The sequence below is a fragment of the Hetaerina americana genome, unplaced genomic scaffold (assembly GCF_022747635.1).
Source record: "Hetaerina americana unplaced genomic scaffold, ioHetAmer1.1.p SCAF_22, whole genome shotgun sequence".
In the NCBI taxonomy this organism is placed as follows: domain Eukaryota; kingdom Metazoa; phylum Arthropoda; class Insecta; order Odonata; family Calopterygidae; genus Hetaerina; species Hetaerina americana.
Genome location: NW_027286786.1, coordinates 9,247,832 through 9,262,494, shown reverse-complemented (window position 1 = coordinate 9,262,494; position 14,663 = coordinate 9,247,832). Strand labels below are relative to the sequence as shown.

Genomic DNA, 14,663 nt, shown 5'->3' with positions numbered 1-14,663 from the left:
ATAACCAGCATAGGGAAAGGAACTGGCCCCCCTACCCTGCTTATGTGAAGATACCACACTTAATTCCATTTAGGGCTTAATACTGTCTACCATCACCTTCCTGACCTTCGAGTTGATAATTGCCTTAATGGCTTTTTTATGCAGGCGTATTCTTATTTCTTATTATTCGTATTTCTTAGGCGTATCAGGTTTAATAATCTCTTAATCAATGGTATCTACACTTTTCCTTGTTACACCCATAAAAATCATTACGTCCAATTTTAAAAGAATAATAACTCACATGAAAGTTCGTAATCCTTTCTTACAGATACTCCCGTGAACACAAAACATTTCCGTGTTATATAATTCCCTTTTCGAAACGATTGCCTTTGATGTACTCCAAGGTATATTGAGGAGACATCGCATTGCAATTTTAATTTCTCGCCGCATACTCCAACGAGTAAAACCGGTGCAGATGAGGAGTGATTGGCAAGTCGTGGAAAACTTATCCCCGATGGTGCGTGCGGACCCTACGGCAGTCGGCCGGCCGAGAGGTCGTCCCCAAATCACAACTCGCACGCTGGGTGAGCGTTCGACTCGGTGGACCCCGCAGTGCTGACTGCATTCGGCTCTGATCTCAAGAATTAGACGACTCAAGCAGCATCCCACACGCGCCCCTCTCTTCCAAAATCCCTCGCTCTCCCCCGTGGGTGCGGCGAGAGCGGCGCAGGGGGGGGAAGGGGGAGGGGGGGGGTGGTCGAAGGGGGTCTCCCCACCCTCGTTGTCGGGCGCGCTCATCTCCCGTGCTCCACCTCTCGGGAGAATTGAGGACGAGTGTCCCTGTAGGGGGGGGGGGCGAGGGAGAGAGCGGGGGTGGGGCCCAGCGACCATCGAGCATATAAAAGGCCGGGCCTCGGCGGCAGAGAAAGCAACGCCTCCTGGACTAGAAGGACTCAAGAGCCAGCCAAGCGGACGAACACCCTCGCAGCATCCACATCCACACTCCAGTCATGAAGCTGGTACGCCGCCTTTCTCCTTTATTCTTCCCGTACTTTGCGGATTCTGCATAACCGCGAGCCCCCCTCATTTCGCGTGCGCTTCACGCCTTTCGACCGTGAACCGAAGTCACGGCGTACACTCCGGGGTTCGCCACCCCCGTCCCCGCAAATGGGCTACGTTCATTATTAATCACCTGCTCGTTGTGCCAAATTGTAAAAAAATGTCCGCTCTAGCGATAGTCGCTCATAGTATTTTGGCAATTATTCCATTAACTTCAACTATTTTTACTTGTGATCACTTTCGATAAGGTTCACATTCCTATCAGAGTGAATGCATTAACGTAATTTTTGCCGTTATGATCGGCTCTGGCCAAATCTTGATTTTATTCTGAATTTAAACCTATACTTAAAGGCTATCTTCAAGGATCTAAAGTATATTCTCTAATGCATGTAACAATGTGTCATAAAATGTTAATCATTAAGGATTATTAGTAATAAATCCGTTATTAGTCATAATTTTACGAAACTACTTTGTTAGAGTCAATAATCAATTATATTTAATTTTAATTTAATGTTATTATCAACTAGGATTACAATTGGTAAGATTAGTAGATGGATTAGATGCTTTTGAATACCTAAACACATGTAATAATCTTACCGATGCCAAACTAATGTCCATAGGGCAAATGCCTTTGAATGAATTAAACTATGAACATCCTAGCTAACACCGACTGCATGCTTTCAATTTTGCTTAAATATATTTTTCTAAAATATTAACTTTGCAAATAAATATTCTCATATTAATTAAAACTGCTTACATTCAGAAGTGTATCGAATTTATATTACCATGAATCGATGCAAATATTTAGCTATTATTATATAACATTAATTGTTATTTAAAAATGTATTGCCTATGCGGAATTTACGTGTCTTGTTTAACCAATACTAAGTAAAGGTTTCCAAAGAAACTGCGAGAGGTGCCGCAACAGTAATATTTTACGGAGTCAGGCACCGGAGTAGTATTGGTTGATTTAAGTATATGCATGTGTAGTATTGGTTGATCCGACATTTGAGGAAATATTACGAACATTGCATTTCAAAATGCTCTCTAAGCACACAAGGAGTTATATTCATATGACAGCTTTGACTGCCGTACACATATCTTTATGAGTCGATAGCATCGAATTAAAGCAGAAAGCAGATAGGACTATCATTAAAAATAAACGTCATTACGTATCGCTCAAGTTTACCTAATTTTAAAAGCACGCAATGGAGAGAACAAATGTTTGGCAAAAGTCTTCACTCTTTTGGGCCTCAGTAGTACATTCTGAAATTCTTTGGGGCTCCGTTTGATGGACTGCTAAAAGTACTCGGCAGTAGATCGAGGGATCCGAGTTCGAATACCAGTCTAGGCTAATGATCTTTATGGTTTGAAATTCTTTCATTGCAAAGGGTCAGTTGTTCATGGGGTTCTATCTTTAACATGTGAATGAAGCTAGAGTACATACGTATAGTAATAATATATTTAACTTTTAATGAACGCCATGCATTAATAATTATTTATACATAATATTTGGAAATATGGTAATGGTTATGTTGGAAGCCGAGGGCGATTGCAACGCATAAGGTCGTCCGCTATTCATACACGAACTCTCGTTTCTAACTTGTGTATGTCTAGAAAAGTATGACTTCACGGCGAACAATTACTTTTTTGTATTCCTCTTAATTGGACGGTCTTTCTATTTCTATACACTTTCCCAAAATTGCCCGTAATGACTGCGAACTCATACCGATAGGTAACGTGATAAATATTAGACAAAGAGGAAATTAGCAGTAAACTTACATAAAGTTATCCATAAATTAGAATTCATTATTAATTTTTCAACAAAAAGTTCCTTCATATTTGTCAGTGACTTCAATTCACTCCCAAATGATGTATTTCAACGGCGTGTTGAAAGGTCAATTGAAGCGCGAGCGTGCCGAAAGCAATGGCTGGAAGGGCCTCGTCATGATCTGCGGATGTGAGGTTCGCTCTGGGTCTTTCTTCTCCCTTGCCGCTTCACGCCGCACCCCTCGCCTTTCGCAACTCCCCTTTCACCTTTAACCGTTCGCCAATTGTTGTTTCCCGATCGCGCGGGCACAAATCCCCTTCACCTCCATCCATTCTCTCCCTGGGACCATCATAACCTTCATTGACTGAGCTATTTTTCACCACACCTCCTCTAACTCACCATAATTCGCATTTTAAAGGGCCTATCACACATACAAAATATCCGCATATGCTCATTTCATCAGTCGCTACATCGCACAGACATTTGCTCTGCTTCCCCGTAGTGAGTTCCCTTTTGTCAGCCTAGTCATGAACTACCGTAAAAAAGATCCATTTCTTCTGCTAATCGCTCACCTCTAGCTATTTTTCTACTTCTTTATTTTGCTATTGTCTCTTAATTGATTTACGTATAATGGGATCTCTTCTATTATTGAAGGTTCACGCCAAGAAAATAACACGGATGTAATAATTTCATTTTTGTATCAATCGAACTCTAAAAAATAAATTTGAATCTTGTCTAACACATGTTAACCACATTTCTAATGGTATTTATGCCTGTGTTTAGATTCACCAACATTATCAAAGCGCCAATTGTCTTTCGATGGGTTTAAAGAACATTGCACTTGAATTGCAAGGCTGAGTTATTTTAAGATAATGAACGGAAAACACTTTAATCATGGGAAAAAATGTCTCTACTTGAATTCATGTACATGTAGACAAATCCACGCGGGACTCTAAATCCCTCCCGTCTCCACCCTTGGCGGCCCCTCCCTTTAGGGGTTAGGTGGTGGAAGAAACTCCATAGTCTCAACTTCACCCCAAAATAAATACGCCTAACTTATCTATTCTTGGCAAAATCTTCGCACCATGTCAGTAGATTAACTTGATTAACTCTCAATTCTTTGGATGGTCATATCAAGCATGAAGAATCGGAAATGAAGTATGTCAGTAAAATGAACTGTGCAGGGATACTAATAAATTAGCCCTCGGATTTCGGTCTCCGACATCATTTGTGGAAAAATTGATTGATTCTCTGTAGTGCTCAATAATTACCTTTGGGGAGATACGGGTCGCGCGGTGACAAAGCAAGCAAGACGAGAGGTTAACCATAGAGAGAATCAGGTTAGAAATATTTCGTCAACGAAACTGTTAGTAAACAGCGTTTTTATTTGTTTTATATATGCCGTAATCCTTATGACGTAGAGAGAGTGCAAGATTAACATATTTAAACTCGACCAGGGAGAGCTTTTCCTCAGAGAATGAAGTCTGTCGATTCGCGTCAAGTTGCCCGCTGTACCCAACCTCGGCAACGCAAACTTGTATTAATTGGATTGCTTCCTTACTGATTGGCGAGTTAGTCTAGTTGGTATAGCTCTGAGCCTCTGATCTGAGGGCCCGGGTTCGATTCCCGAGCAATCTCAGCTTCATTCAAACTGAATGATTTTTCGGCAACCAGATCTTTCTGGGGAAGCATCGGTGGAAACCACAGAGAAAGGAACTCAGCTTCACCCGACCTTTGCGATTTTTTGGGTACCAGATCTTCGAGGGAAACCATAGACGCACAGGGGAAGGAACCGGCCACCCACCCTCATGATCGTGACTTATGAATTCTACGCACCAATGGGTGGGGTGGGGTGGGGTGGGGGTTGGGCTTCGTACTAAGATCAGCTTCACCTTCATCTATGAAACCGACCTTCCGGTTGTTACCTGTGTGTCGTTTTTTACTAATCTAAGAAATTAGGATTTTTAATAAAACTTTTTATTGTAGCTCGATGAATTTCCGGTGCATAGACGATCGAAATAGACTCTTTACATGACATTGATCTGAGCAAATATCATATATATGGTTTGAAATGAGAAATCTAGCACCAGTTAACCTCTAAGCAGGCTATGTGGTAATGACTATTGCCAATGATTTTTAGCAGGATGTTTCTTTTTATGTTTCGGCCAGAAAATATGAGTCTAAGCCCAGCACGTGACTTCCAGTGCAGGACTAGACCGATTGGGGGTGGAGGAAGAGGAGGGGACGATCGAATCCGATCCGAGATGAATACAATTCACACCGGCCCCCCTCCCGCCCCGTGACCTCGACCCAACCCCTCCTCCTCCGGCGAAGCGCCTCGTGCCCCGGCGACCCGTTTTCACTCCTCCCATCTCACCCATGCCTCCGCCCCTCATCGGCTTTGCCGTGGGAAAGGGCGTCCGCAAGGGACTCCGCCGAGGGGAGAGGCCCTCCTCCCGACCAACTAATCGTGCATCGAGACCGCTCGGTGATTTCCCGGAATGCAACCTTTCGACGCGCCCACCTCCCCCTTCGAGATGACTTCCCTGCGCCGCATTCACTCCAGAGGCGCACCGCGGGGGAGGGAGGACCCCCTCAGGGCCCCTCCGAAGGCCCTCACTTCGTTGGAGGATTTCTATATCGGCCGTGGGAGTGGGAACTTGAGGGCTTTATGGAAGCAAAATGAGAGTTACGTCCATCATCGAAGGGAGATTTTTTCCCGTCTGTTCATTTTCACCCGGGACTCCGGGCGTGGGAATTCGCAATCGGAGGGAGGGCCTCGGATCGGGCGGTCCGGGAAGCTACAGTACATATTACCAGCTACTTAATTAAGGCCGAAGAAATGCTCCGTGCGCTTAGCGGATTTGATTTTTGAATTTCAAAAATATTTTATGCTTGCGGCATTTGACGATTCTAATTGTTATTTTTATCTTCGGAATACATTTTCTACCCCAACTCTCGCATTAAAACGTCCTGTCTTCCACGTGCAGCGACTGTCAAGTGTTGAAAATTAGCTGTAACTAGGAATTATTTAATTTTGTGAATGCACTTCAATGTAATAGATTTTAAATCGCATTTACGACCGGTTAAATAACAACCTCAAAGTCAATGTCACTCAGTAGAGAAGCGAAAGTGTTGTCCAAATTGTCCAAATAAATAAACTAATACCAAAGGTATTGCACTATTTTGTTATTTTTGCTCTTACAATAGTGTAGGGGGTTTTTCAGTCGTACAAATGTTGGAAATAGTCTTCAATAGACAATGAGCAGGGGAAAAATCACGAGAAAAATTGCAGCAACTTACTTCATGGCCACAGAAAAGCAAAATTCAGATAAATTTAGAAAAGCGCTTTAGGAGCGTGATGAAAATTGAAATATATGATCTGGAAACTCGGATGGGATACTTTACTATTGAAAAAATCATGCGCAAAATATTTTTAAAGTTAACCCTCTGAATTATGTGAGGGCTAGCATTAGAAAAGGTTCGAATCAAGATGAAGCAAGAGGGCTTGGAGATTAGTCGCAATCTCTTCGAGTGAGGTTAACGCTTTCAGAATACTATCACTGAGGAGCTCAGTAATTGGACGCTCGTGGCTTACCTCACACGGCTTCAGATATGAGAACCGTAAGCGATAGCCCTCAGTCGAAGAGACGTCGACAAGACTTGGGTAACGGACATTATGGAATCGCTTTAATTTTATTGCCTCACACGCCGAGAGAGATATTCCGGTTTCTTAGTTAGCATAATGCTTTCCACAAGAACCACAGCATCCTCCCTCCCCTTCCTTCGCCGAGCACGGCGGCCGCAGTCAAGGCGAGAGCCACCGTTATTCCCCTCCCCCCTCCAAGGGACCCTCCCCCCACCCCACACGATGCCATCGACGGCCTGCGCGTCGTGCGCCCCCTCACTCTCACTCTCTCCTCCCTCCGCCGGAGAAGTTCCACGAAGAATATCGTCACCGTCACGGCGTGACCGTACTCCGCGCGTGTGGTCAGAGCCCCGGCGCCAAGACAGGGGCCTCAGAGTAGGACAGGGAGTCGGAAGGACTCGAAGAACACCAAAGATTTCTGCTTTACAAGTCTGCAGAGTCGCGTGAGAAATTTAATGGCAGGTTATATCGAACTCGCAGTTTCGTTTTCCCAGTGATTGAATTAAGTCCTCCTTCAGGAGGTAAGATCGAGGGAATATTATAGGCAAAAATATATTCCTCCAAACAAAAGATGTGGTTGGATAAATCTGGAGCAATTATACTGCAAAGAGCTGTTTTCCCATGGTTCCCTACTTTTGAAAACTTAAGGCAACAGGAATTTGATACTTTAACTAGGTTCTTATTAAATAATAAAGCAAACCAAGAAGAACTAGATGGAGGATAAGACAAGAGTATCATTGGAATAAATCCAAAGGAAGCAGGGAAGATGGATGCAGAGAGTATTTTGACTGGCAATGAGATTTTGAAGACTGTGATAGATGGGATAATGTTAGAGAAGCAAGTAAGGGATAGGCGATAGGGGTATTTGTTGGAATGAAGGGAATTTACATATGTGTAGAGTTGAAGTACAGTTTAATATAGTTCGAAGCTTCAGATTGCGTCTTATTTGAAGAAGTTTGAAATGCGGCGGAAAATGATCAATCCGTGTCCATTTTAAACCTTAACTCAAAAGACTATACTATATACCAAATAATAAGTGAGAGGAGAATTCTTATCATGTAGTATATATAAATGCAACAATTTCAGAGTGTAAAAATCATTCGCCTTGACTGGGATACGAACCCAGATCCCTCAATATGCGGTCGAGTGCTTTAGCCACTAGACGTCGAGGCGTCCTCTTAAACTCTGAAGAATAAATTTTACACTCTGAAATTGTTGCATTGAAATGCACATTAGCGGATGACTCCGTTAAAAGTTACTGTTGCGGCATCTCCCGCAGTTTCTTTGGAATGTAGTAAATATACAGTTGAGATAATAAATCAAAAATCGCACCGATTACGAGGCGCCACATTTAGGAACCAAGTGGCCAGAGGTGAGCTGACTGCCCCCGAAATTTAGCAAACATTTGGCCATCAAGAAATAATTTTAATTTTTTTGAATAAAAATCAAGTGGAAACTGCATCAGAATTACGTTCTAACACATCACCAGACATTCGGTAAAATTTCGCTTGAGGACGGGAACCCGCTTGACAGGCCGCCGGCCGTCTCCCACCCCTTCTCCGGGGGGGAGACGGCCGGCCCTCGTCCCGATCCCATGTGACTCTTTGGACGGGCGGATTAAGTAGTAGTATGCTAAGGAATACCTTGGATGTCAGTAATTTGACTTCAGTCTCCAACATAAAGAATGAGAAATGAATGTTTCAACGATACTCCTTCCTTAACGAAAGAAGTTGTTCGACCATGTTGGAGTCAACATTGAGCAAATTTTAGTACTACGCGCAAGAATTTTTTTCATACCAAGGAAAAACAAAAATGAGAAAATGATACGAAGGATACAATCAGATCATGCTTATTCTGATGTCAATCACCTCTTGTCGGCTCAAAGGAAGTCAGAAGCAATTAAGAGTTTCGAGGCATACGTCAGAGGATCAAAATTTCGTTTTTGAATATAAACACAACATTAATTTCTTGTTTTCTCGCGAATTTCAATGAAAATCATTCTAAATCATATTATGGAGGAGAGTCTTACCAACTAATGTGATTCAATAATTTCTGTATTATCATACGGCAGAAATTAGCATTAGATAGTTCTATATTCGTCCGATATTTTTCTCTTTCGGAGTGTACAGTTAAGCCGCAGCAACGTGTCTATTGGATCCTGGGTGTCGAGGTGATATTGACATTGCATCCTGGAACAGGCTTAGATTGCTCCCACACGAGCGCACGCCTCAATTCGACGGCAAAACTAAACTCACCCTCTGTTGCTTGCAGATCATCCTCTCCGCCTGCGTGGCTTTGGCCCTGGCCATGCCCCAGAAGCCCCTGACACCGCAGCAGCAGGTGCCCATCATCTCTTCCGAGAACGAGGTCAACTTCGACGGCTCCTACAGATACAGGTAAGAAAGGAGAATTTAAAACGCTCAAGACCGGAGATTTAAGTTCCATAACACAATTGAAAATGAAATGGAATTATACTGAGACCGTAACCGTATGTGAATTGAAAAATACTTTTTAAAAGTGTCGACTTCACTCTCTTTGTGAGGCTACTAAAAATAGCCCAAACAAATAGATCAGAACGAATAGTTCACAGTAAAAGATACCCTTGATGGTATGATTAGTAAAATAATTATGCCTGGTCGATGTATAATTGTGTTTTAATATTCCAAGGCTGCTATGTAAAGTTTATTTTCACGATAAACTTATTTTTGAAAATAACCTGGATCACTTTGACTACTTTATCCAATACTTTATAATTACCAAGTGCCCCGTAAAAGGTTTTAAGTGACGATGACGATCCGCGCACATTCATTCACCCTTTCCATTTTGATAATCACGTTTAATGTCAAACGCCGTCCGTCATGAAACTTCCATGTGGAATATTACTCGTACCTACAACGTCCTTTTTTTCCCAAACTGGCCGTCTACTAATGACGAGGCATTACTTGGAATAATCAAATTGGTTTTGTGGTTTGATTAGGAGCAAGTGACTAAGCGCAACATAATAAAATGAAAAGTGTTTGGGTAATCTTCGCGAGAGCTAAGCTTGGCCATTAATGTTATGAACTCCTCCGCGAATGTCAATTCATTTCACGGGGGATATGGCGCTCGCTAAGCGCCTCCCCCTCTCTAAGCCTCCCCCTCTCTAAGCCTCCTCCTCCCTTCCTCAGCTTCGAGGGTGGTGACGGGACGAGCGCCCAGCAGGCCGGACAGCTGAAGGCCGTCGGCGCAGAGGCCGGCGTCGTGAACCAGGGGTCGTTCTCCTACGCCGCACCAGACGGCTCTCGCATCGCTCTCACCTACACTGCCGACGAGAACGGATACCACCCACAGGTGAGGAGGCCACAAGAACCCGGGGGGAGAGGGAAACTCACGAAGGGAATCCCCCCCCCCCTGCATTCGCGCAAAGCATCTCATGTCAATAGGCTTGATTCCACTGGACCACCCTTGAAATTTATTTCCCCAGTTAATGTTAAATGCAACTGTGCTACTAACACAATAGCCGTGAGTAACAACTTGCGATTATGTTTGGTTTATTCCTTATGCCCCGGATCAGTAGTGCTACTGCATATATTTCACCTATGCTACTAGGAAAGCATGTAAGCTTCCTCTGGAAATCGTTGTCGAAATCCTTAAGTTTTATATGATCGCCTTTAATAAGTACATATTTCTATTAATAAACTATATATTTCAGTAAACGTTCATTGTACAATCAAAAACGAAAATTCATTATTATGCCATAATAATTGGTTGATCAAGAGCTTCGACTGTGTTCAAAACCAAAGGAAATCAGTTCTTGAAAAAAATAATTGGATTTAGAACCAGCTCTGACGAAAAAGGTTTGAATAAAAATTAACTGCATGCATATCCATGGACTCCAGTGTATTTTGGAGTTGGTAAGTTTAGGTTATCCAGAACTAGTTCCCAAAGAAAAAGAGAGCACTTGGTACCCACCGACATCATCAAAGGGATGCATCTGTGTTCTGCACGCGAGAGAGACTAAACTCGCACACTCTCTTGGTGTGGTCTATTCCTCGGACAAATCTGATGCGCTTGTCCGCGTTTCTTTGACCACCAGGGTGACCACCTCCCGGTGGCCCCGCCCATCCCCGTGGAGATCCAGAGGTCCCTGGAATACATCGCATCCATCCCAGTGAACCAGAGGCAAGGGGACCAGGGTGAAGGCCAGTAAATGACGACACGCCCCTCCGCACCCCTGCCCGGGGCCCCCTCCCATCCGCATGAGCCGCCGCCGACGCCTCCAGCCGCAGCAGGGGCCCGAGGCGAGGGCCTGCGACCCTCTGACCCCTCTGCAACAACGGGTCAGCGAAAACAGCCCCCAAGGGTCACGTGCATAGAGAGACATCGAGAATGCAAAACTGACCCTCATCTGGGATTCTGCGAGAAAAAGTTGCAGTGGCTGGTTTTTTAAATTAAATGCTCTTATTTTTAAACGAGAAAAATAAAAAAATCTATTTCCTTTCTAAATCAATGATTTAAATTTATGCTCATCTCCCTTATCCTCTCCAAAGTTCCAAATCTCCAAAGTTCTCAGTTATTATTAAGTAAGATTTCTACCTGAAAACGACAGGAAAGTGAATGGCAAATTTACCATATAATGTAATATCATGTAACTTACGCATACCGTCTCAAGCACTGCATTATCCACAAAGTAAATCCGGTAAGTAATTTCACTGCTCTAGTAATGACATTTTTTTTGCAAATTATAGCATCAATACTTTCGACGTGCTAACCCTTAAATCCAACAAAGTCCCTTAGAACTTGCAAGAAAGAAATGACCATTAAAAAAGGGGAAACGAAAATATTAGATTTCATTCAGCACGTAACTCACTTAAAATTCGAATGCATCCGCTATCAATAGATCCGGTTAGCGACTTCAACTCATTATAATGGCTCACATATTCTATTTCATAAACATTCATTATTTCAAAGAAATCCTAGCCCTTGAAAGAGAAGTACGTTGAGCACTTTCGTCATGTTCAACGAAAGAAAATATATTTATTGCATTTGATTTTCCTCCGCTGAATGTTGATATTTTTCGATGGATTTATGATTCATAACCAAAATTAGAAAATTCTTTAGCAAAATCGCAAAATTACCTTAGCCAATTGGTTAAAGTTTCAAAGGAAATCGTATCCAGTAGGTAGTTGTTTGATGCTTCAGATAGACGAAAAATTGATTCTTTAGCGGGATGGGCAAATTGAATGCGCAAATGACGCTAACGGCGAACAAAATTCCGTTTAACTGCTGAGCAAATGACCAGAACTTCAATTTTACACCACCCGCAAATTCCAGGGTATCCATTCATGAGTAGAAACAATCAAATGATAAAATTTTCATTGAAATGAAATATCATAATTATAGTCTGTTGTTGTGCCCATTTTTATTTTCAACCATGTTCTATGTACGACGTGTATTTCAGCATCCAATAACACAAATTAATAAGAGTAAGCACCTACAAATGACAGATCCTGTATATTAAGAATCGGTTTTTACTGGCAAGTAATGCTGTCGTCTAAAAACGACCACAACACACAAAGGCTGCCTTAAGAAGCGCCCTCACGTCCAAGTGTGGAACTCACTGGAAGGGAAATAAGGGAGGGATGGAGAGTTCCTTATTATTAGTAAAAATGATAGTTTCCCTGGAAGATCTAGAAATCCCCAAAGGTGATACTCCAGCAGGGGTCCATGCCTGCGTGTGCTTCTGGGGGCGCAAGTGTAACGCGCATTTTAACTCGACGACCTCCTATCCTGAGTCAGACGAAGAAGGGCTACATACGTGGTCTGGAGGATTTAAGCTATTCTGGTCATCATTATTTTCTGGAAAATCCCTTTTGTTTGTCATTAATTTAGCCAGGCAAGTGTCAGAGAATATAGATTTGGCAATCATGGCAGCAACCAAACAATATCACTGTATCAGAAAGTATGCTATCTATATAGTATAAATTTTTAGTTTGAAGACACCACGTTGTTTAGTATTTGTTTGGCAACAATCAATAGTGAACGTTTCCAATGAATTTTCGAAAATGGAGATGATTGGTCATCGTTACGTGGTACAATACTTTTGTTTGAAAGACCTCAGCTCAACCAAAGTTATACATGAAAGCTGAACTGGATTCTATTCTGGGTGAGTCTGCTCCTTCGTTTGAAACAGTCAAATGTTGGGTAGCAGAGTTTAAACGAGGCCGCACGAGCTGTCAGAACGAGCATCGCATTGGTCGACCAAATTTGGTGACGACTCCAGAAACGGTGAAGAAAATCCAAAGAGCGATAGTGGATGATCGTCGACTGAAAGTGCGCGAGCTAGGAGAGATATAGAATTTATTGTAAAAAGTGCGATACGTCGCATATCAACTGAAATTTTGGACATGAGAAAGCTTTGTGCAAGATAAGTGCCGCGTTTGCTCAAAATCGAGGAAAACCAGTGTCGTGAAGATATTTCAATTGAATGTTTAGCAAAGTTTCACAGCAACAAAGCAGAATATTTGCTTCGTTTCATAACCACGAATGAAACCTGGGTCCATTACTTCGCACCCGAGACAAAAGAAAAATCAAAACAATGGATTCAAAAGGGTTTCCAAAGAAAGCGTCGGCCGTTTCTTCTGCAGAGAGGAAAAAACCAACGGTCATGGAGTCGGTTATTTGGGATGCGCGTGGGATAATTTTCATTGGCTATCTTGAAAAAGGAAAACCTATCAACGGCGAATAGTATTATGCGAACCAATTGCAACAATCAATGAGCGAAGAAATCAAGCAACCAATCAAGTGGCCGCATTTGGCTAAGGAGAAGGTGTTCTTTCATCAAGACGATGCACCAGCTCACAAATCCGTTATTGCAATGGCAAAAATCATGAATTAAAGTATTAATTGCTACGCAATGCACGCTATTCGTAAGATTTAGCCCCATCCCATTTTTTTTCTGCTCGCAAACTTGAAAAAATGACACGGTGGTCAAAGATTTTCCAACCTTGAAGAGGTGATGTCAGCAGTTAATGGCTATTTCGAGGAGTGAGACAGTTCCTTTGATAAAAAGGTTATGGAACTTATTGAGCATCGCTGGGTAAAGTCTGTAGGGCTGAAAGGAGATTATGTTGAAAAATTAATTCAATTTTTTCCAAAAGTGTTGTGTTTTGTTTGTTTGGTCTGGTACTTTTGGGATTTCCATTTGCTCCATTTGTTACTTAGTTCAAGTAGTGCGGAATATCAAAAAACATTGAAGCATGAAAGCATAATGCGACTCCATTCCGCATCACAGACAAAAAGATAACGGACATTTCAAAACAGCCTGGCGAACCAGGAAACTAAAAAAAAATATTTGAAACTTTGATTTTTCGGTCATTAATTTAAAGTCTCCCTGGAATATGGTTACCAACGGAAATTCCGTCCTTTTACGATTCTTAGATAATCACAGGGTTTCAACCTGCCTCTCCGAACCAAATGCGGGGAGCTCCTCTTAAATGTATTTGCATTCAAATTGGTTTTCAATGCAGTTAATCAGAGAATTGATGAAAATATTAGAGTCGCCCCAACATTCAGTGGCGAAACATTAGGGGGATCGGAGTGAACTTGAACCCCCCCCCCCCCCGCCCGAACTCCAAATTCAGAAGTAAATCCAAAGCTCTGTGTTCAGCACTACTTCCAAATTAGCAATATCATAGATCGAAATATTGGAATAAGTTCTCTGTAAATTATTTAGAGAATAGCATTTCAAAGGGTGGGGATAGATACTTAAGGCTGCTTGCAATAGTTACATCTTAGACCTTTTTTGAGAATTTTCCAAGAACTATGCAACAGGTCCAAGAAACCCCAGAATCTAGAGCTAGAACCTCAGAACCCTAGTATCTAGTAATCTAGAATTCGTAGGTGACGTTTGGAGGTAAAAAATACTAAATTGTAAGGATAACCATACGCAAACTTTAATTAGATCATACGGTTTCAAATTCAGGCTAATATATTACAAGAAAAAGCACTAATTGTTAAGAAATAATTTGTTTATAGAGCATCCTGTATGTTTAAATTTATTAAATGCCCGTTCGGTGTAATGGCATGCAATATATCCTTTGTATATAAAACATCGGCAGTAATTTTTCCCTGGCGTGTACGTGAAGTGCTGAATTCAGACCGTCGGTTGGATCTTATATCATCTTCTGATAAGATGACAGCGCACACAATCATCTCTAAAACGTT

The 14,663-nt window shown here is 42.2% G+C and overlaps 1 protein-coding gene across 1 annotated transcript; it reads left to right on the top strand.

Annotated features, from left to right (window-relative positions):
* Positions 1-917: 917 nt before the first annotated feature.
* LOC139689280 (endocuticle structural glycoprotein SgAbd-3-like) lies at positions 918-10,943 on the top strand. Its single transcript, XM_071586340.1, has 4 exons — positions 918-998; positions 8,730-8,854; positions 9,626-9,788; positions 10,534-10,943. Exons 1-4 carry the CDS (start codon positions 990-992, stop codon positions 10,645-10,647), a joined length of 411 nt encoding a protein of 136 aa, XP_071442441.1. The 5' UTR covers positions 918-989; the 3' UTR covers positions 10,648-10,943.
* Positions 10,944-14,663: the final 3,720 nt, after the last annotated feature.

Bases quoted from the DNA above. Each gene is read 5' to 3' on its own strand.
- LOC139689280 (XM_071586340.1), top strand. The intron at 8,855-9,625 runs GTAAGAAAGGAG...TCCCTTCCTCAG, and splicing joins GACGGCTCCTACAGATACAG to CTTCGAGGGTGGTGACGGGA. The intron at 9,789-10,533 runs GTGAGGAGGCCA...TTTGACCACCAG, and splicing joins AGAACGGATACCACCCACAG to GGTGACCACCTCCCGGTGGC.